We start from the raw sequence: 24,298 nt of genomic DNA on the forward strand, positions 1-24,298 counted from the left end.
TGCTGCCTTCTGACAGTTCGGAAAGTTTCTGCTCCCTCTATTTGATGATTAGACAAGAGTGGGCCTTTTCTCCAATTTGGTGCTGTTAATGGCATATTAATTTGCTGTATTGAATGTGGCAGGCATCGGAGGGGAACACATGCTAACTTGGCGCAGCCTTTCAGTTCACTTCGTCTTTATTTAGCCCTAATGGGAAATCAGTGAAAGGTATTTAAAAAAAAAAAAAGCTCATGTAAAATCACTTCGGCATGTAGTCGGTACACACACGCACACGCACACACACTGTGGCAAAAAGAGACGTTTTTACATTTACATTTCAGGCGCTTAGCTGACACTCTGCAGAGAGACTCACAATGAGGGAGCAAGTCATAAAAGCTTCAGTTGCTCGATCGCCAACATTACACTGACGACATTTCCATTTTACATTTGACTTGGTGCTCTTCTCCACAGTGACTAAGAGCCGTAAATCACAGAAAAGTACACTCAATCGACTGTCGAATTCTCTTTCTAGCAATTTTTGTCCTCTGTGCTAAACCCCAGTCACCTGCTATGCAACAAACTATAAAAAGTGTTTCACAAATTTGAGGTAATAACAGGTCAAACTTCGGACTTTTATGACGTGTTTTCTTGACTGTTACTTATATAATATTTAGCACTTTGTAACAGGTGTTACCCAGTAAATGATTTCTCCACCTGATCCCAAATTCAAGATGGATTATGAGACAATGGGCTCCTGAACATATCTAGAGTCACCACCCCAGTCCTGCTGCCAGAGAAAACTTCCTGGAGGGACATGTGACTTTTTTTTAATCTCTAATTTCATTTTGATGCATGGTTGGTTAGAACTAAGGGACAGATTGTGGATTTGTTCCATTAAAATGTTGTGAGAGGGCTGCTTTTGTCATTGTGAGTTTCTTGCACGCATTGTAACTGGAATTGAATCCCTTTGCGCTGCAGAGGTTGTGCGACTACCACACACACCACCTGTGTGACTCTTGGGATTCCTGTATAATAATATAATGACACATTCTGTTTTTCTTTCTATCATGTGCTGTATGTGGTGTTACTGCAGGTGTGAATATAATGTGAAGCCTCCTTTTTCCTTAACCTACTCACGTTGTTCAGTTTGTTCATCATGTGCACCATCCTGACCAACTGCTGCTTCATGGCCATGTCCGAGCCGGCGTACTGGGCCAAATACCTGGAGTAAGTACACCTGTCTGTCTGTCTTTGGCCAGTTGTATCCCTCAGTCAAAGCTCAGTCAACTTTGGGAGGGGATTCCCACACACTGTCTAACTGCTGTTGAATGTAGTGCTGCCAGGAGATGCCAGTACACTGTGGTCTGATGGTGCAAAGGCAACCAGGACAAAGAAAGGAACTTATGAGGCAGGGTGGAGGGAGACCAGTTCAGAGGGAGAAATTTGGCTGATCATTCTGCACAAACTGTGGTGATCAAAGTGTAAAGCTTATTTTTAGACTAATGCCATTTTAACTCAGTAGACCCAGGGTGAAAGTCAAAGGTTTTAAGGTAAATAACATTTTGTAGGTGACTTACATAATCTTTTCCTAAAGTTATTCACCACGTGTTAAATGTCACTTACATAATGTAATTTGTAAACGCTGGTAATACATGAACGTTCATATATGTCCTTGTAATTTTCTTTAAAGGCCATATAAGTAGTTTTGGAAAACGGTCGTATATGACTCTTGATAATTGACTTATTTTGTTGTTTAGGTATGAAAATTAGGATTGTCTTAAAATGTTGTTTAAAAACTTTGCCAGTTAAACTATATTAATACCTTGATACCACAAGGGGGACTGGTGAAAATGTGTATTTTTGTGACCCTTGAAAGTATTTCAGCACTGGTTTCCAGCGGCTGCTGCTGACGTGACTGCCTCCCTCCTGTCTGTCTGTCTTTGTACGCTTGAGTTGACACCCTGTTGGGTCAAACTTGTTTCTGGGGACAAAATAAATAAGTGAAGGATGTTTGGCTGCAAGTCGAGGCTCTGCTGATTCTATGAATAATAATCCTGCTTTTCTCTCTCTCTCTTCTCCTTTCTTCCCTCTTTCTCATCCTCCTTTCCGCCTCCTCCTCCTGGCCTTTCTGTTCGTCCTTAACATTTCTCTCCTAACATTTGTCTTTGTTCCCTCCCGTCTCTGTCTCTCTCTTCTTTTTCCCTCTCTTCCCTTTGTTTCTGTCTCCTTCCTCCTTTATTTCCATTTATCTCCCCCGAATTCTTCGTTCCTCTTCCCTCTCCATTGTTGACCTTATTCTTTTTACTTCTATTTCTCTTAATGCCCTCCCTTTCTCTTTTCATTCCCCCCACTCTCTCAGGTATACCTTCACAGGTATCTATACATTCGAGTCTCTCATAAAGATCTTGGCGAGGGGTTTCTGTGTGGGACCCTTCACCTTCCTGAGGGACCCCTGGAACTGGCTCGACTTTAGCGTCATCGTCATGGCGTGAGTCAAACACACACACACACACAATATTCACACATTATAAAGTTTCTCCCAGTGCTTCACAAGTATCTTAGCACGTTCATCGATATCTCTATGGATTACAAAGTGTAAGCTTCTCATTCACCTATTTGTAGTTTTAAATTTCACAAATCAAGAGGCAATAAAAAAGAAAACCTAATAAATACTGAAAATAGAAAGCAAACCCATTTGAATTATGAAAAGGAAAGAGGTAATACAGTAGAAAATGTTGCAGGTTAATAGATGATACATGAATTTGAGTTGGTACAGATATTTAAGAAAAGATTCAGGTTTCTACGAATTTGAGGAAAGGCCTCAAAAACATATGAAACAGACCTTAGCTTAATTTGGTGTCATGCTACAGTACAATCAATACTTCCCGTTCGTGTTTCAAATTAAAAGCCCACCAGAAATGGAAAGTGATTATGTAATTTCAGCTGCTGGAAGGCTTTTAATGTGAAACATCTTTGCAGGAAAAGAAGTGCAAAGTAGAACAGGGTGGAATTAATCAGCATGTGAGTTCAAAACAGAAAGTCAGCAGGGTGGTGAGTCTGACATGACTCTGTTGTACTGGTGGGATTAAAGCTATGGAATTAAAAATAAACACTTATACAAGCCTGTCTCTGCAGTTGAGGTACATATACTTGAAAATGTATGATTTTAAGTCAGCTAAGCAGACAGGCATTTGTTAAACTCAGACACATTTGCAAAGTAAGGAGAAACTCGGCTCTCTAACTACAGAACTTTGTCTCATTGTGCTGTCAGTCCGAATGATTGGGCCGAAGAAAGAAAGAAAAAACAAACTTCAGGCTGCAGCATCATATATCATTAATACACTTAATAAGCAGAAGTATGGGTGGATCAAAAAATAAATCTGGGCAGTGATGCAAGTACATGTTTCTTGTCTACACAGTCAATCAAAGTCATTATGTATTTTACTCAAGTACTTTGATTTCTGACATTTGTTTTATTTACACTCCACTATATAACAAAATATTGTACTTTTTACTCCACTAATTACATTATATAGATAAATACATGATCACAAAATATGATGCTTTATCATGAACCTACCCAGTAGTGTAACAACTAGTAAAAATGACCAGCTACAATATAAAAATGTGCAATTATTACAACCTTTGTTTACAGAGCACTTATCAAAACAAAGTCACAGAGAGAAAGGTGAAGTGAAATACCACAGTGAATGATAAAATACATGAGGGAGAAAGAAAGATAATAAAATAAGCAGGCAGCTCAGATATAATCCGGATAGGTTTTCTGATAAAAGTGCTCTTTAGAGGAGACTTAAAAGAAGACACTGACTCAGACAGCCTATTTTCCCCGGGCAGGTTGTTCCAGAGCCCTGACAAAAAAAGCTCTGTCCCCTTTAGTTTTCAGCCTGGACTCAGGGTGAGCCAAAAGGCCCCTGCCTTAAGACCTGAAACTACACAATAGTTCATGATTAAAAAGTGTAAAATATAATCTGGAGCCATAAAAGTAATCAATAAGATATTGAAAGCAATGCTAAAACAAACAGGGATTCAATGTAAAGAGGCTACACAGTGTACCAGTAAAATAATCAAATATATCTAAATGTTATATAATAATATTTAAGGACTTAACAAGAACATTTTGCTGATTCTGTACTTTTACTTTTAAGTAAATACTTTTAAATGCATTTATGCTTTATTTTTATATTGTATTGGGAGTTTTACTAAATACTGTCTTATCTGGTATCTTCATTGTAATAATTTAGGATTTAAGTTTAATGGCTTATCACTGGTTTTCCCTCAGAAAAGCAGGAGGTGTTTCAAATATTTTGGACATTTCACTGTAAATGTCATGTTTGTTTGCTCTAACTGCTGAATCCGCTCTCCTTGAATTTAATCTCATCACACTGCAGTCTGTCCTGTGTGGTTGGAGGGAGACGGGGGGGGGTCCTATCCAAGAATAACTTTAAGGATTACACACCTGCTCAGATAAAGTGATAATCCTCATAGTAACAGTAATTTGTGGTTTTTAGGGCAGAAACATGACCACAACTGGAGTATTAACCATTCACTTTATGGATTATCTCTCGGCTGTAAGTCAAAAACTTGAGAGTAAAAATAGTGGGTATTTAACATGTCTAAATATACCAGAATGGTACTTTTAATAACTGATTGTGATGCAACCTATATTGCTGCTCTCCTACTTGGTTTTGGCGATTATTAACATCACTTTCAAAATTCTGTCTTTCCTTTTTAAAACGGCCTTGTGTGAGTTCAATATATTTTTAAATCTACAGTAAACTCTGTACTTTAAGACAAAACCCCAAAACATTTAAAGTAAAGTATCACAGACAACCGAGGACAGTTGAATATATCGAATATCTAACTAAAACTCCCAAACAAACCAAGTCAATGTGAAGAAATGACAAAAAGACACAATACGCTTGATTAATAAGACAACTTTACTCAGTGTTTTATAGAAAAACAAGTGGTTTCTTCAGTGACACCCATGCATTTTCCAAATTACAGGTTTGAAAGGCCCAAAGGCTCTGTAAACTCACTCCGCACATAAATGACTGTCAAACCGTCAAACCATTTTCTTTTGACTGAGAAAACAATACACAGACACTGCAGCCTCTTTTCCCTCTGACGCCCACTCTGCACGCAGCAGCCCAGCGTTTTGTCTCAGAAAGGAAAAGATCTTGACCTGTCCACTTCAGCAATGGACTGACTGATGGAAAATCACTGCGTTTGGTTTGGTTAGCGATCAGGTGGCGATCAATCAGAGAGCTGGGGAGCGGAAGGAGGGACGTGGGAAGCGTGCGGCGCCGCCAGGGAAGATAAACGTTCAGAATGAACCGATTGGATCAATAGTTGACCCCGAGGCTCGACTCTGAGGTTAGCTCGTGGTGTAATGAAGCGCTGTCACCTCCACTGCAGCCGCCCGGTAAATTGAAGCGCCTTGATGAAGGTGCCCTTAAAATGGTCGGATGGCCTGCCACCAAATACCTCAGTGGGAGAAATGGCTTCACTTAAAGGACAAATTCACCATTAAAACGGTTATCTGCTGGTGATGTACTTTACATTCTGTCTGCATTCAGTAGGTCAGCGTCTGCCTCCTCTCTTTTTAGATAACTGGCCAAACAGACGCAGACACATTTCATCCAGATATTTTCAACAGCTTCATGGAAACACCAAAGACAAACGTTCACATGTGGTTTATGCAACGAAAACACTAAGTTAGGGTACGATGATGGCCGGTGTTGCCTTTTTTGATAATAACGAAGAAAAAAAATAAATAAAACTTAATATGGCATCCTTGTACAACTTTATCAGAGAGAAAATCAACAATATTCAACCATAAAACAATAATCGCCGGCACTGCTCAAAAAACAACATTTAGACCTTCACAGTCACGCGGTAAAAAGAAAGGCAGAGTCCTTATGGCCACTTCCATCAGGCCGCTGCTTCAAAGCACCTCTGGGGAAAAACGAGAACTCACAAAAACTGTTTTATTCCCCCTGCAATATCTATTTAAAACAAGACTAAATAGACTGTCACTACAGCTTTGCACACCTTCTCTTATTTAGTTATGGAATTGTTTGTCTTTTATTATAATTTTATATGGGTGGAAGTTTTTGTTATACGTGAGCCTCTGACCTAAGACAAAAGAGTTTTTTGAGTCTAGTTAGTAAGACGTGTCATCCGACCATGTTGGAAATCCAAAATGTTTATAATTGTTAGGAACGGCCACAGTTGAAGGTGGAGTGAAAAGAGAGGAGGGGACGTTATAATGTTAAAATATGGGAATAACAATGCACATTTTTACAGTTTCTCCTGGAAGAAATCCATAATATTTGACTCCATTGTTCATGAAAAGTGAAAGAAATTATAAAAAAGACAGTTAGAAAGAGAAGAGAGATCTTCCTGCAAAATACCAGCTTCTACTGACTTGGGTTTAGTCCAGGTTTATGTTGATCTTGCACTTTTATACAGTCACACACACATTCACTTCTGATTTCGGTTTTTTAACACAACTTTTATTTCTAACTTCCCTTAAACATAATTCACGAGGTTAAAGATTTTGCTGTATTATCCGCCATAAAAAAATATAATGATGATGGTGCAGATTTCCTAAAATTATTAACTTAATGTCCACAGAACATATGTGATGTTAATGAGATACATCTATCAAATTTAAGAGGCCTGCAGTGAGTCTGTGGCGACAATACAGACAAATGAATTAAGCTGTTAATTTGAGGGACTAAATTAAGTAAATGGAGGGTTTGATTTAGTAGCCCACAAGCACCAATTATCCACTCATTTGAGAGTTTTAATTACTAAATTGAGAGAAGGAAATACATATATTTAGCATGCAAGTGACTAATTTATCAAAATGTACTCCTTCTTGTGGGGGTCGCTCTAAATTTTTATGAAAACAATATCAACATTTTTCTTGAATATATTAAATTTACACAAATAAAGGCTACAGGTTTACCTCAAAACAGACTTTCATAAACTCTGTCTGTCGTTTGGTGAAAAAGTGTTGATCTCTCGTTTGGCCTCGCAGTGACACACACACCAGTCAGTAGGCGTGTGTCCTTGAACGTCCTGTGGTCAGATGGATCTTTAGCAGGACAGGAACACATAAGTCACCCCCCCCCCCCCCCCCCCCCCCCCATACACACACACACACACACATACACACTGAGGATGGAGAACATGTGAATGTGTGGTCATATACACAAAAACACATGCACTATCAATACCATGATAGTTTGTATGGACACATCTGCAAACACATAGACACACACTCCGCCCCTGACACATCACCCCTCTGTTGCCCGAGCTTTATTAAAACCAGAGTGATGGTTGGTAAATGGACACACACACACACACACACACACACACACTAAAGGTCTGATTGATGCTCTCCTCCCATCCCATTGAGTCAGGATTCCCATGGTAACAAAGTCCATCACCCTCCCCTGCACACACACACACACACACACACACACACACACACACACACACACACACTCGGCCCACCCCTGTATTACTGATATTGCTGGTGTAATGACATGTTAATGGCTGCCATCACCAGACCAGCAGCAGCAGACTCGTCAGCCATTTTCACAGCATTAAAGGTGCAACATTTTATATCTTCTTAGCTTAATAAAATCACCAATAAATCTCCTCAAGGTTAATTAAAAAATATTACCATAAAGACATGAGACTCTAATCAAGCAGAACATTGACTGTCATCAACTCTTACTCTTCCATTTCCCTGATGGTGTTGTCAGATTTAATGTAAAGCAAATTTTTAGTGGTGGCCCAGTTTCCCAGTTTAAGTTTAATTCATGGAGATTTGGATACAAGAAAATTAGTATGAGACCGAAATAACATAACACACCTGATTTATGCATATGTTGCAGCTAGCTATGGTTGTGCAGTTTTTACACTGACTGATTCCAGCAAACAAAGACAATCCAGCAATTTAATATGTGTGAATAATGCACATTCAAGCTGCTCTCATTCCCAGAGGGTCAAATACCTACGCTTTGTCACATCTTTCAAAGTCTGGTACCAACTTACATGGCACATTTAGCGCCATTGATCAACGCTAAAAGTATAATTAACAGAAAAGTCTGAGTAAGGAGATGGTTGGGTAGGACGGGTGGGAAAAATACTGGACTTTTACCCAGGAGACCGGTGTTCGTTTCCCATGTGAAAGAAAATGCCAACATTGATTCCTTTTAGTGAAGCTACGTAAGTAGAGTTACGTAATTTAAGTCATGTAAGTTTTGGTGCCTAAACCTAACCTAATTGCGATGTTTCACATCATATTTATTCTTGATCAGCGAGCCCCACACGTACAAAAACAACAACTAAAGGGCATTAAAAAGCAATGTCAAGGGGTCTTGGCAAAGTGTCTATATGTGACGCCCTTGGATGAGAACGGTTTGTATATTTAGTGTGAACGCTCCATAACAAAGCGAACTGAGGTTTTGCTCTATGAAGGAGGTGGAAGGAGTCACAGTGGTGTTTCCCTATGGATAACAGTAATTTAGACAACTGACCCAAATTGGTTTGCTCCCACATACAACATCTCAAAGGATATCTGAAAAATTAAAATCACATATTTAGATGTTGCATTTAGATTATTCCTTTCCATTTTTTCCTTTTTAAATTGTATGGAGGTCCAGCAGCTGGAAAACTTTGCCAAAGAGCAAAAGTTTGAGTTTAAATAAATTTGATTATTTTTAAGTTGAAGTTTCTACAGGATAAATACTTGCCAGCCACACATTTTATCTTTTAACCTATTCAAAACCTGCATGTCACCCCTAAAACAGTGCAAAGCCTCATCTAGAAAGGTGGTTTTCAGAAATAAACACCGCAAAATGTTTGTTTTTATCTTAAATTGGTGGGAAGGCCAAAGTGGGGAAGCCAATAACCGGCCGCATCACCTTTTTTCAGGATAGAATTAATCAGTGACTTCATTTAAAGCCAAGTAACAAAAAGACAAAAAGGTTTGTAACCAACTGACCCATTAAAACATGGATAACATACAGTATTAATATGTAACACGCTATGGACACATTACCGCCAGGGCAGAAGCGATCCTTTGGCCTCTCCGGTGTAAAGTGTCTCTGCCGTCACTGGTTCTATCTACTGGTCATCTCGACCTGCATCTAAACGGCCTGTTACGGCTGCTGCACCCCCCCTACACTGTAATTCAATCAGCCTGCCAGTCAACGGCGGTGAAATATGAGCCGTAATGGAGGGCCGTTAACAGCTCGGGATCAGATGACTCAATCTAACCGGGGTCCCAAAATGGCCGCCGTCGTTTGGCACCCTTCCTGCCTCACCTGATTCAGTCTAAAGGGGAGAGAAATGGGACCTTCACAGCAAGCTCTTCATACACTATTGATGGAAATTATTACTTTTTCTTATAGGTTTCTTTTTGGTTTCAACCAAGTTTGAATTTAACAGATTTTCCAATTAACATAGAAGGTGCCTGAACAGGGTTATCTTAAATAAAATAATCTGTACCATACTATTGTACATCTGCAGTTCAACATTTTCATGTTCATTTATGTACACACAAACATATACATTTGTGAGGAGCATACCTTTTAAGTAATTTTGAAGCAATGAAATGCAGTGATATTCCCTCACAGTTGGATCTTAAATGTACAGTTTATATTTGTATTAAGTTTTCGTGTGCCCTTTTTGCAACAAAACCAATTTCCTTAATTGTCACACTGCCAATGGCAAGGTCATTGTATTTGTGGAGGATTTCCAACTATCATGGTAAATTTAATTAAAATATACAGTCCAGACATGACAACAGGCTTGGCGTTACCCCTAATGGTACTGTCTTTAACAGCCCTGCAAGAATGGAGCTCTTTCTTTGACTGGAAAACATAAATAAATAAACATAATTTTTGGGAAAAAGGGTTGCCTGTAGCCTCGCAATGATTTGTACCGAAACAATTTAGGAAGACGGGAATGGGGCAATCTCAAATTATCATTGAAGTATTTGTGGCCTTCTTGTGCTGCAATTTCTTCTTACTTATCTGTTGACAATATGACATGTTTGAGTGGTCTGATTATATTTGCCATGACAATGACAAATATATGATGCCTTCATTATGATTGACTTAGTTGCTTGTATAATTAAGATGTTGAAAAGCTAAATAAATTTGGACATATATATATACAATGAACAAAATTATAAAGGCAAAACTTTTGTTTTTTCCCCCCATTCATCATGAGCTGAACTCAAAGATCTAAGACTTTCTGGAGTGGCCTTTTATTGTGGCCAGCCTGAGGCACACCTGTGCAATACCCATGCTGCCTGATCAGCATCTTGATATGCCACACCTGTGAAGTGGATGGATTATCTCAGCAAAGGAGAAGTGCTCACTACCACGGATTTTGACAGATTTGTGAACAATATTGAGAGAAATAGGCTTTTGTGTACATAGAGTCTTAAATCCTTAAGTTTAGCTCACAATGAATGGGGGCATTAACAAAAGTGTTGCATTTATAATTTTGTTCAGTGTATATATGCAAATATTCATCACAATATTAACTTCTAACATAGGTTAGGTTTCAGATATTATATCATCTTGTTAATTTCCAAATCTGTAAAAATGCATTACCTGATTGTATTATAGTAGAAAATGTCACCCCCGAATTAGCCGCAACCTCTCTGTTGGTGATTTAAAACTGAAAACAGTTCACAGCAGGTTTTGGTGCGCTGTTGGTGTACCAAATTAGGGTTGCACTTTGAAATCATCATCACAGTATTTTCAGACTTTCCTATGTTTTTCTTCTTTTGTTGTATGTTGACAACCACCACACTGCACCCTACAGGCTGTTAACAGAGTTTATCAAAGTAGGGAACCTGCAGGCGCTGAGAACCTTTAGAGTGCTGAGAGCCCTGAAAACTATCTCAGTCATCCCAGGTAAGGCCTCACCAGCACCAGGGGGCGAAAAGGGACAGAAAAAAAAAACACTCGCCATCGTAACGTCGTCATGAACGTCCTCTCTTGTTCGTCCCATGTCTGCCGTGTCTTGCAGCACCAGCCCCCAGCCCACTTCCCACTCTCTGCCCAAACAGGGGTCAGCGGTGTAATCACCTGATCTGAACTGATGACACAGTGAAGAAGGAAAAGTCAGATAGGTAAAAGCTGAACACATGATCCTTAACTGGAGATTTTAAACACCTTCAAAGTGCCTTTGTGGCTCGTATATAACGTAAATGTGTAACATAACTTTGCTAATTAGCACATTTCAGGCAAAATTGATGATAAGCAAACAATAGTTGTTGTTAATACTGACAGATTAACTAGAGTACACTTTTCAAACCAGTTGGAAAAACCTTAAAAGATAAGATAATAACTTGATTGATTTGTTGGATTAAATTAACCCTGAAAAGCAAGAGAGATGTTTCCTAATCAATTGCCTACAGTTAATGTTGGCTACTAAGAAATACTGTTTGTGCATATTTACTGACATAACGTACTAAAACAGCTGTTTTCTAACATTACAGGAACTTTGTTTAATATTTATTCTATACCTTATAAACAAAGCGTAATGATTTTACGCTAAAGGTACCCTTCAGCATCCGTATAAAACGCCACTGTTTGTTACGTTGCAGCAAAACAAGGGAAGCTAACCCTACCTTTTAGCACATCGGCCGTGAGGCATATTGCACATATTAATTTTTGAGAAATAAGTGTAACATTACTGTATTTGCTAACCAGATAAGTTGTGTAGGTATGCAAGTAATTAGCAAGTGTTCCGTAGCATTAAGCTAAATGTTAATGTTAGCTAATAAGGGAAACAGTTGCTTTAGAATTAGCATAAAGCATGCTAACTGTTTGATTTGCAAAAACACGGCAGTTAAGTTTGACATTCCCTGTTTGTTTTTTTTCCTCTATTTTCCAGTTATCGTCAATGCTATGAATCTGGACTAGCAGTATATTTTAGCAATTAATTGCGTAAAAATGGCCATGCTGGTATCATTTGCTCTAAAGCTAATTGATTCGTTGATTGACAGAAAATTAATTAGCAACAATTGAATTTTTTTTTAAGCATAAATTCCAAAAATTTACTGGTTTGCAATTCTCAGATGTGAATATTTTCTTCTTATCTTATTCTTAAACCATAACAGACATAATGTCTTTAGGTTTTGGAACAAAGCTAAACTTAGCTACAGACATCAACTCTGGCACTGTGAACCTGTGATGGCATTTTTCACTATTTTACGACATTGGACCAAAGAATAAATGGATTAATTGAGAATAATTGAGCTTTTTCATGTTTGAAATAAAAAAAAAATACAGCTGAACTTGAACCTGAGAAATATTAACAGCTCAATTTAGCAGCGTAGTTGATAATCAAAATAAACATTAATTGCAGATCTAACTTAAACTCAAATATATTTATGAGTTGACACCTATCATAACAACATCATATTAGCTATTATTAGCTCTTCTTCAAGACCTGAAGATCTGAAAAAGTGTTGAGTTCGTCTCCAGTTTGTTTCCATGTGAGCAGCTTTGACCATCTGATTTCCCAACTACTTTTCCCAGGCGTGAACCTCTACCGTTGCCGTCCGACCTGGCCTGTCTCTACTGTATCTCTCTGTCTCTCTCAGTATCTCCATTTTTACTATCCCTCTGTGTCGGCTCGTTGTTGCTCAGTGTGGTCATACCCTTCTGTGTGTGTCTGTTCTTGTGCTTCTGTCTCCCGGCTTGTTGCAGATATGTGACTGAGTTTGTGGACCTGGGTAATGTGTCAGCCTTAAGGACGTTCAGGGTGCTGCGAGCGCTCAAAACCATCTCTGTCATCCCAGGTGAGGAAGCGAACGCAGGGGAGGGAATATCAAACACAGCCCTCCCGGCCGGCCTCTGCTGGAAGTGGCTGCGTTTGAAATCTCATTCTGCATACTACCTACTGAAATTATACTATCTTTTATTTTAAATAAACTTTGATAAAGTACATATATGTGTAGGTAGTATGCAGAAAGAAGCAATGAAGTCTCCTTGATAATTGGTGGTGAGTGGACAGCAGACAGCAAACAGCAACAAACCAAGAGTGAAGCAATGATACACGAGTGATGCTTAACGAAAGCCATTGCAGCTAAATTCACAAGTGTGTATGTTAACCATTCGTATTTTAAAATATGGGCCTGTTTTACCATTAAGTCCATTAAAGTTGATAAATTATTACATTATGAAAGTTAAACTGGGAGATTGTGACTCCTGAAATTTTATGTTAAGTGACGGGCTAGATCGTTTCTATACAGAGGAGTCGCCACTCTTGTTGGACTGCAAAGACCAACCCGGTCTCATATACACTTTCAAATTGCATGTAGTGCACATCCCAAAGTTCAGTTTTGTGTGCAGGTGATACACCAATGCATTATAACGCCCAACACGTCTTTTTTTTTTTTTTTTCGGAAAGCACACATAATAATACATAAATCAGTCATTCTCTGAACACATTCTTCACTCTGCTACCATCAGGTCGTAGATATACAGTAGATCCCTGGCCTGGAAACAGACTCGCTATAGCAGGAGATTTATCTCCTCTGCCATAGCACTCCTCAAAAAAAGCACTCGCTAAGTAAAACGTATGTTTGGTTTGGTGTCAATTTGTGTATAAAATGTATTGATCTAATAGTATGCTGTTAGGTATGTTGATGTCGTATAGATGTAGGTATAGATAGTGGAAACAAAGTTCCTGAAAAGGACAATGAAGAATGTAATCTAATGTACGCATGGTCAAGGGCTATTGGCGTCAGTTTGCAAAGCAGTGGGGAGTCCCTTAGCGTCATGGTCCAACACACTGTGGGAAGCCCTGTAGGGTCATTTATGAACATTAAAGGTAGGTGTGGGATATTTAACAGAGATGTCCAAGTAAGGAGGTGGTTGGGGTGGACGAGAGGGCCAGGAGACTGGTGTTCGTTTCCCGTGTGAAACAAAAAATCAGCATTGAATGTTTGTATTAAAGTAAGTTGCATATTAACGATGATCTTGCGACGCTTCACATTGACCACTAGTTTCATTTTGACAGTCTAGCTGGACGTTGCATATTTATTGTTGCTAACTTGGCCCTACACGTCCAAAAACAACGCTAAAGAAGTACCCAGGGTGTTAAAAAGCGAAGCCAAGAGGCCTTGACTAAGCGTCTATATGTGATGAGTTGGGAGTGAGAATGTGTTGGAAATGCTAATACGTCCCATTAACTTCTGTGGAGAGCAGATGTGTCAAAATACCACGTATAACCTTGAAAAATCATAACCTCACCGGTGAGGCTCAGTTTGGTTAGGTTTAGGAAAAAGTAAGTGAAATATGTTGCATAACTTAACGTGATTATTGTTTTCACTCTGAACATGAACTGTCTCCTGTGTGAAATTTATTTCTCTTTGATATTTGTATGTACAATGGACATGCCGCACAATAACAGTACAGCCTGGTTTTGGCGTATTACTTGTACAGAAAATCGGACTTTGGCGTGTGCACTGCACGATATTTCTAATAGTCTAAAAAGTTGTGTTATTTATATGCAGATTCATGAAAGCCTGCTGGCAAAAACACACAGCCCACTCATTATCGCAGGGTGGTCTTACAGAGTGGTGCTTCTTTCTCTTAACAAACAATCTTGGCCAAGTACAAACACCCATTTACAGACAACAGCCAAGTTTAATCCTGGCCTTTTATCAAGTTACTTTCAGAATGAATTAGCTACAGCTGAGATAATCTGCCGCTGGTGATGTTTGTCACTTCAGCCGGGGATAGTACTGTGCTGACTACAACTACGGACCTTACTAATGAGTAATTATTATTAATAATTACATTGCTAACAAAAGGTTTGACTTTTCCCAATCAGGAACATGGTCCAAAATGGATCCCAATCCTACATGTAGATCTGTTTATTTGCCCCTGTATTAGAAGAGCTATAAATCAATTTGAAAGGGATTTAGTCCTGTGGTTTAAATACACATTTATATCTTCGATTTTAACTTTTAAAGACCAATCCTTTTTCTTCCACAGTGAGACAAATATTTCATTTCAAAATGTAGAACTAAATCTGTTGCTGGCTAGCCTCTGTATGTTTCCACTGTGCATGTTAGCATGCAGAGCTTTAAAACGTGATTACATCGCAGTCATGCCATAGTAGTGGCCTTGTTATAACAATGTCTGACTCATGTTATAACTACACCACAGTAGAAACAACGTGTCAAAAGCATGCCATAACTGTAGCCTAAATATAATCACACTATTCATTCATTAGCTTACAGACACTTCCATGCTAACAAGAACAATGTTGATTCTTGTAGCCATCATGCATTTTGGATGCACACTGTAATTGTTTAGTGTCTGTTTCTAATGAACGAAAAAGTGCTTTCAAGAGATCAAAAAAGTATGAGAAGAAACTTGGATGTTTCTTGGATTTGGTTGGATTGGCCGTGGACAGTCAGCTTGTCTACACCCTTTGTGTTCTGAGTGCGTTTTGTTCCTGCTGTTTTAACCATCTGTTCATGTTCATGTTCATGTTCGTGTGTGTGTGTTGTGTTTTTATCTGGATGTTAATGGGGAGTTTGTGGACTGATTTGCTTTGGCATTTTGTTGGTGATGACGACGGTGACTTTTCTTCACAGTGACAACATTTAAACCAAAAAAGCTGCTGTCAGATGAAAACCTTAAATTTCCAAGAAATGTGACATTCACTTTTACAACGTACCGTGATGGTTTATTATTACCTTGACGAATCGCTTATCCACAGAGATTTTCACCTAACAGCAGAATTTTGTTCTTTATTTTCAAGTAACTATGGTACAGAAAGATGGCTGCCCTTAGGATTGACTCAAAGGGCACTGACAAGACATTCCTGTAAAACAAAAACTGAAGAAATACTGCTGTGTTTAAGCTTCTTCCAACGTTTGTGACTCCATTTGGATTTGGAGTGAAATATTTTGGATTTTGCATATTGGGAAGAGGCTAGAAGATTTGATAGATTTGATTTGACTTAAGTAGGCTGCCATCTTTAGGTCCCTGCTCCATTGATTAAAGTAGTTCAACATATGTGATCCTTTTATTTAAACCATTTGTTTTCATTCAATTTTAAAATAGAATATTTTATTTAGTCAAAGAATGATTTTGAGCTAGCTCTTTCTGAAATCGGTCTAAATGAGGGTTCATGGCCACAATAACATCTCCCTAAATATTTATCCCGTCTGCGTCCTTGCATCCCCGGCGGTCTGGCAGGCCTGAAGACCATCGTTGGCGCTCTGATCCAGTCAGTGAAGAAGCTCGCTGACGTGATGATCCTCACCGTCTTCTGTCTGAGCGTCTTTGCACTCATCGGACTGCAGCTCTTCATGGGAAACCTGCGGCAAAAATGTGTTCGCAGCCCGGAGCACTGCGTCAACGGCAGCCTGCCGGCCAACACCTCCTTTTTCTGCAACAACAAGACCTGGGCCTCCCTGAAGGACTTCATCAACGACGAAGGTGAGAGTCAAACTTTAAACTGTTACTGACATGATGAGTTGACGATGGCATCACTTTTGGTATTTTTTTAAAGCCTGGATGGACATAATTTTGAATTTTTTTACAGATTTGATTAGGATTTGTTCAGGTGTGTGAGATGAAAAGCTCAGTCTTGCTACATTTAAGTTGAAGATAGAGGGTGGATTGCTTACATCATTAATAAATAATTAACCCCTACGTTCCCACCGTCAGTGACTTGGTTGACATTGTTGCTCAAACCCACACCTTTGGTCAGCCTCCCAGCTCAAACTTCACATTTCAATCTAAACTTGTTGACCAGGCTTTGGTGCCTCAAATACAGAACTCAGGGCGAAAGTTACTTAAACATGGTTATGATGGATATCCGTCGTCCACTCAGTTATCCAGGTCTCTTTTGGGTTAAACCTTCTATCTAAAAAATCGTATTAATGTGTGCACATTATGGCTGTTTTGGATCATGTATGTGAATGTAGATCTGATGAGAGAAAAATGCGAGGTGGATAGATGGAGCTCTCACACAAACATGCTCCCTTCGACTTTAAAATTGTTACTGGGTCTCAGATAAATCTGAGAGAGTTTCCCTGCAAATCAGGTGTTCTGGTGTGAAACTCAAAAAGTACAGTAGCTTTAATTGTCCTGTCTGATTTTAGGTGTTTTTAGCGGCTCAGGTTTGGTCTCAAGCTTTGTCGATGACGGAAAAGTCAACTCGTCGGTCTTTATCCATTATCATCAATTATTCTGATAAGCGCAACAGAAACATATTGCACTGATCTATCTTTGTGATCTGATTTGATCTGGTCTACTGTATGAATGATAAGAGTAAACTTCACAGTTACAGCAAGTGTCAGAGCCACTGAAGATACTGAAGGGATGTCCTGTTGTTGCTGGTGGGAATATAAACCTAAGGAGAAGGCTTTTAAAGGCTGATTCAGATTTTGTCTGAATCAACATATTTACGTTTGACTCTTTTTAGTAATAAAATGTTTCCGATCATCATACGAAGATATAACATTCACTGAAATTCAATTTAACCATTAAAAGAATGAATAAGATAAAATAATAATTCATATATTACTTAAATACTGTGAGAATTTGGATTAATGACCTCTGTATTAAAGAAAAAATCTGTTCCTGGTCCTGTAACTTGATGCACTGAAGACAAGACGGTGGCAGCAGAACAAGAAAAGCTTCTAGTATGTTCTGTAGAGAGGCGTGTGTGTGTGTGTGTGTGTGTGTGTGTGTGTGTGTGTGTGTGTGGTTCATGCTGCAGTCGTGACTGGTGTTTCCTAAATGAACTGGACAATGCCACGTTGGCACCGTGGTTACAAGTGACGTCAATAAAGACACACACACACACACTGTCAGGGGTGTGATGTGTGTACAAGCAGTTCAGCTGGGCAGTTAACCAGGAGCATAGCATATACAAGATGTGACACACACACACACACACACACACACACACACACACACACACACACACACACACAGAGGTCATGTGAGGTCAGTTGGTATATACACTATTTGACATGTCAGGCATGTTGACCAGGAAACATAATGTATGTCATATACAGTATATATAAGCGCATACATGCAGCCCACACACACACACGCCGGTCGAGGTCAGGGTTAAGGAAACACTTAACGCTGCTGTCAGATGAAACCTAAGCTCTACTGCACCTTTTTTTTCTTTATGTAACCAAAACACTGAACTGCTTTTTAACTCTTGTGTTTTCTCTCACATGGTTGTTTTTTCTATCTTCTCATTTCTTCTTTTTCTTTTCTTTTTAGATCTTTAATTCTCAATTCCTTCTAAATCTTGCGTCCCGCGAGCCTTTTCTTTTCTCTCGTGTGCCTTTTCTTTATTCTCTTTTCTGCTTTATTGTGTCAGTTTTCTTTTTTCTTGTGTTTTGTTTTTACTTTCGGATTCTCATTTCTTTACTAAACATTTAGGTGCAGATTCAGATTCCTTTATTGTCACTGCACAGATTCCAACAAAACTGAGTGCAATCCTGATGGTACATTTCCCAAATAATAAAACAGACATGACATCAAAATTTAAACAAACATCTAGATATACAAATAAGTAATATAAAGTGTGCAAATTACTAAATATTTAAAAACAATACAGCTTTTATATATAAAGAGCTCATTACACAGAGGACACAATGTAAACACACACAGACACGCATGTAAAACGTCACTTTATCTATTGCTTTTCTTTGAGGCAGCATGCAAATGAAGATTTTCTTCAAATTTTAATAAATCAAGTAGCTTTTCTAACCAAAAACACTTTTTTTGTCTACTGCCGGATGTCCTTTAGTCTCGTGACCGAGAGGCTGATGTAGTTGTAATCGTAACGTCTTGAATTCATCTGCAGAATAATAATACTATTTCATTCTCTTCTTCTTCTACCAGTTTGACATCTAGTAACATGGCTTCAATCTTTTGTAATTCCTCAGATGTCAGACAGACAGATCATGACAGTACCCCCACTGTCTTTGATAAATGACATCCAAGACAAAATAAATTACCTTTATGACTCTTTTCTTTTCATCCCTGCGCATGAACTTAAAGCTACAGAAGCACAAACACAATACAACCTCAAATTTACAGGCAAACCTTTCATTTTTTCCAAGGAAGGTTAAAATCAAGGGCGACTGGACCTGGTTGAAGATACTTGAAGACGTTTCATCTCTCATCTGAGGGGCTTTTTCCAATTAGTTCTCCCAGGTTATGAGCCGTAGAAGATTCATACACGAGCAAAATGAGGAGAGACACCAGGGATAAACAGACTCTCATTATCCAAAACCAGATGTGTAACTATTTAAAGAAATTATGTTTCACTGTAGCCATCAGGAGAGCAGAAGGAGACCTGCCCTGACCAGACACAGCAGTCAAGTACAGTAGAGCCTTTGCAGCAGTGTTTCGACTTCTGTTAAAGGGTGAAACCGCCTAAAATAAAGGCAATTTCCTGAACTTACAGTAATAAGGTTTGTCGGGACATGATGCTTCTTGCTAATGAACCTTCTATTTATTCATTTCCAGTTTGGTTTGCCATCCATCACATCAAACAAATGTCCCCTGCAGGCTCCCTTATCGACCTCTAAAAGCTGCTGTGAAACCTGAGAGGTCCCGTTCGACTGATCTGAAAACAGCCCTCAGTGGCGGATCAATGGTGGATGTTCTCCGTGCTAAACTTTTCCCATCATACCGTGTTTATTCTGTCTGGTCAGAGCCGGCAGCAGTCGTCCCTGGCGGTTCTGGTTGGAGGGTTCAATAATTTAATATCAACAGACATCGTGTTCAGAGCATTTCCCCTTTTGGTGAGCAGCTGATAGTAGTTTTAATCAGGAAGCAATGACAATGATTTATTCTTCAGTTCATCATCAGCATGTTTACATGCAGATTATGGCCCTGCTTACACCTGGCAGTAATCTTGAGATTTGGCAGACCTTTAAAACAAACGTAGCTAGTACTTCTGGTCTGTACGAGACGCCCGAGAGCGTCTCATGGAGACGCATCGGGTGCGTCTACCTTTGGCATCAAATAACTACGTTTTGTCACTTTTTCTGAGCGTTGGTATTGGACGTCCTGAGATGAGAACGTTCTCAAATTACCTACTCTTGAGGTACAAGGCAGATTTATTTATCATCTTACAACACAGGGTATAATTAAATAGGATGACCAGACATCCCTGTTTTCCGGGGACAGTCCCCAGTTTTGGTGGGCTGTCCCCATCTGGAGCTGTTCCCGGAAATATCCCTGTTTTTAACTGTGTGTTAATCATATGCGGTGAAAACTGCATGTTAAAGCCAACACGACTCTATTTACGACTACAGCTGCTTTTATCTGGATCAAACAGACATAATGTGCAAATAAACATCACTTTTTTTCCTTGGTTATAGCAAAGGTATGTATTTGTGAGGGTTATATTTGACAGAACTCACCTATAACTTTTTTACCTCTTAAAATACCTTTAAATGGCTAAAACAACACTTAAAATGCCGGCCTCAAAATTCCTTGATTTCATTCAGAAGTTATATTTGACAGATTATATAGCCGAAATTGTCCCTCTTTTTTTATTTCACATTATATTTTTTAATCACATACTGACCACCAAACCAAAAATGTCCCCGGTTTTCATTTCATAAATCTGGTCACCTTATAATGCAATGAAATTATGGTTCCTTTATGCTCCTCACAAAAACAAACATCATATATATATATATATATAAATAGTAGATGGGTGGATAAAAGAAGTCACTATTTTGCATGGTGCAGTGCTGAGGTGCAGCATGTGATGCACATCAAAACATGTGTGCCAATTACTGTCTAACTAAGGCACATCCTGGTCTGTGTGGTACGTAGAGGTGCACAATATATTGACTAAATATTGTTATTGCGATATCACGTTATATCAAGCAACATCTTCTTTTTATTTTGTGCAGAGATGCGTCCGTTTGCTGGGTGGCTTAAATTCTGTTTGAATTAGAGTTAGCTTGAAACCGCTATATAAAGATCACGTTTCAATGGCCAGTTGCTCAGAGATACACCAAAAACAATCAGACACAGGTCCTATCAGCTTGTGTTTATACACATATTTAAGAATATTGAAATTAATATCGTAATAATATTTATGATCACTATCTCATTTTGTCAATATCGTGCAACCTTAGTGGTACAGCTGGTGTGTTGGATCTAATAATATGAAGTTAGTTGGCTCTAGGTTTTGGAATTTCTTATGTTTAAGTGAAATTTTGTCCTGTTGGTGGCCAGTGTTGGGCAAGTTACTTCCAAAATGTAATTCATTATAGATTACTAGTTACTCATTTAAGAGTAATTAGTTATATTACAATATTCCTGTCTCTGGATTGTAATACTTTGCACAACTTTTGAGTGACTTTCACTGCATTTACATTTTGACAATTAAATTATTCAAGGTCCAATCACTTACTTTTTCTGGGGCTTTTAAACACATCTCACAGTCCTCATCCAGGGCTGGAACTTCCTCACAGCTGACGTTCATAAGTGGACTTTAAATTGAGATTTTTTGGTGACGGTCCCTCTCAGATTTTCACATTCAGCTTTAATGGCATTTCATTCATTTGAGCCATGTAAACAGATTTATTCTTTTTTTTACTTTAAAACTACATACCCATGGACTATGACACAAATTCTGTTGATGGTTTTGTGCACTTTCTGCCTCTGAGATGGAAATGGTTGAATCCCACAATGTTTTCACAATAAATAAATCTTTGATTCATCTTTTCTTCGTTAGAGAGCAGATTAATGTCTCTGTATAATTCACTTTGACCAATAGCTCGCTGTCACACCTGCAGATTTTAATCATGTAAATGTATCTCTTGCAGATGACAATGCACAAGGGGAGGCTGGAGGTGTGTTTAGGCTTGTCAGAGTAATTTGCTGCTCTTGAGTTTTAAAAAGAAAATGAAATTAACCCCACTTTTTAGATATCCTGTAGAGACAATTTTCCAAATTTCTGCAGCTCTGTAAAATCTTCTCAGACGGGGGTTGCTCTGAAAGAAACCTTCATTAAATGTCAGTTCATTGGCTAATATGCATTTATTTGGAAGGGTGGGGGTTGTGGAAGCCTGAAGTTTCAGGTAATTCCTTTAAGTAGACTGTTTGGATCTGCTTTGTCTGGGTAGAAAATGCCTCATTGACTAATTTCTGTGCAGCGTAACGGCTTCATGGTTACTTTGAGCTCGTGAACAAAAGCACTTCAGACTTCATAAGTTTTTGTTGGCGAGCAGGGATGCAGTCTCCCAGATGCACAAGATAACAAATGAATGGCTGCGCTTCTAAAAAGCTTAAGTGCCTTTGGTGCAGCGGCGGTCAGAGCCAAACAGAAGCACCACAGAACCTGTTTTGTTTGTCAAAGGGGGAAAACTTTGCACGTGTACGGTAACAATAAAGGAAAGAAGATGAAGACGAACAAAGCTCTGGTTTTCTTTGTAGACTTTGAAATGTTGAAATGTTTTGTTTCTCTCTGACAAGCTGAGGTTTTACTGAAAGGTGCTTGAACTTTGTTTCGCTGGGTGCAGCAGCTTCTTTTGTTTCCCTCAGTACATTTAATGAAGTGCGATAAGAATATGATGCCCATTTTTCTATTGGGATGCTATGTAATCTGTCATAATGACTACAGTTAAATGGATGTGCTCAGAATTGTGTGTTGAATGAAAAATAAGTACCCCGAGTTCCCGTAAGGCAAATGGATGAAAATGTCAAGCCAGCATTTAAGGTCACCGTTTCTGTTCAAATGTTGCTTGTGTGCCACAGCTTCTGATACTGAAATCCTCCATCTGTCAGGTTCCCCATCTTTATTATGTAAGGCTGACTCACAGAGTAACAGCTTTTTATGAAAAAAAATAAATAAATTTTGGTGCTGATGTTACATTTCACAAATGGGAAGTGATGTTTTTCACAGTTTTTCAGTCAGTTTTTTAGACGAGTAAAATGTGGCTGTCTGTCACTACATACTGTATCAGACTCAAAAGCAATTTTAAAGACTTTCCTTATTTTCATAGATCTGTCCATGATGGTGAAGTGATGATAATATTTTTGTTAATAACGTCATTGCAGAGAAGCTGTTTCACAGTGACTCCTCTAACAGCTGCTTTAGCGCCCGGTCACACCAAAAAGTGGCACCACGTCCTTTGTGAAGTTATTAGTGCTGAAAGCTTGTTGACATGGTCACTACTGTATTTGTCACAGTACATTTACATTTGAGGGAAAATAAACAACTCTAGTCTCATTCTGCGGTGCAGGATTGTGCAAACTCTGGTGGTGTGAAACACCTTGTATAGTTAGGTAGGTAGATTTATTATTTCACATTACAACAGGTTATAATGTGAAATTGAGTTTGTAACTCCCTTCTGCTATGCAGCAGACAGTATACATTAATATAGAATAATTATAAAAATGGTAAACATTAATAAACTGTATATGATGGAGCAGTCATGAGGATGAATTTGAGTTTGAGTTTAAAAGTCTGATAGCTTGGGGGGAAAAGCTGCTCTGCAGTCTGGTGGTTCAGCAGCAGAAAGCAATATGATAGCTTTCTCCATTTTTGACTGGCCAGGTCTATTAAAGTTTGCCACATTAATTTACTTTGCCTTTGTGAGTGAATCCAGTGATAACTGCGTTTCTGCTGAAATAAACTGATGTAGATCCAAAGTTTGCTGATGTAAATGCAGGTGTGACCAAACCCTGTGTGTGTACACACAACAAGAGCGGTCAGATAGGATATAATCAGCCCAGTTCAACTGGTTTGTCTGCTGTAATTCTCTGTGTCCTTTGTTCACCTGTTTTTTTAAGGTAGCCATATTGAACATTTGCTAGTAGCATAGCTACAAACTTGTCACCTTTAATGGGTGTAGGAGGACTTGGTCCTAGATTGATCTGGTCTTGAGTTTGACCTTGGTTTATGCTTTGATCTTGGTCTTGAGTTTTAATGTTGTTAAGAGAAGTGATTTTGTTTGTTACACACAGTTAAACGATATTAATGAAACACGTCCATTTAAAGAAAGAGCAAGATAAACTAAAGTGCATGTTTAACTTCTTGTAAAACTTTAAGGACTCTTGACTTTCTGAGATGACTTTTAAATGGCTTGACAGTTCAAACTTGTCGTCTCTAGTTTAGATGATCTTAGTTGATCGTCCCAAGTCTGTAGACTAGTTTGATCTCAGTGTTTGATCTAATGATGTCTCGGACTCTTCTTGATCTGTATTAACATGGATTTCTCTAAAACCTG

The 24,298-nt window shown here is 38.7% G+C and overlaps 1 protein-coding gene across 1 annotated transcript in view; it reads left to right on the forward strand.

The window, feature by feature from the left end:
- The window catches only part of LOC123967520 (sodium channel protein type 4 subunit alpha-like), a 185,517-nt gene that overhangs the window by 24,934 nt on the left and 136,285 nt on the right, over window positions 1-24,298 (forward strand). The window contains exons 5-8 of the mRNA XM_046043645.1: window positions 1,117-1,206; window positions 2,339-2,467; window positions 12,753-12,844; window positions 16,263-16,505. Coding sequence (XP_045899601.1) covers window positions 1,117-1,206; window positions 2,339-2,467; window positions 12,753-12,844; window positions 16,263-16,505 — 554 coding nt within the window. The remainder of the gene's footprint in view (window positions 1-1,116; window positions 1,207-2,338; window positions 2,468-12,752; window positions 12,845-16,262; window positions 16,506-24,298) is intronic.

Source organism: Micropterus dolomieu, linkage group LG01 (assembly GCF_021292245.1).
Source record: "Micropterus dolomieu isolate WLL.071019.BEF.003 ecotype Adirondacks linkage group LG01, ASM2129224v1, whole genome shotgun sequence".
Lineage (NCBI taxonomy): Eukaryota > Metazoa > Chordata > Actinopteri > Centrarchiformes > Centrarchidae > Micropterus > Micropterus dolomieu.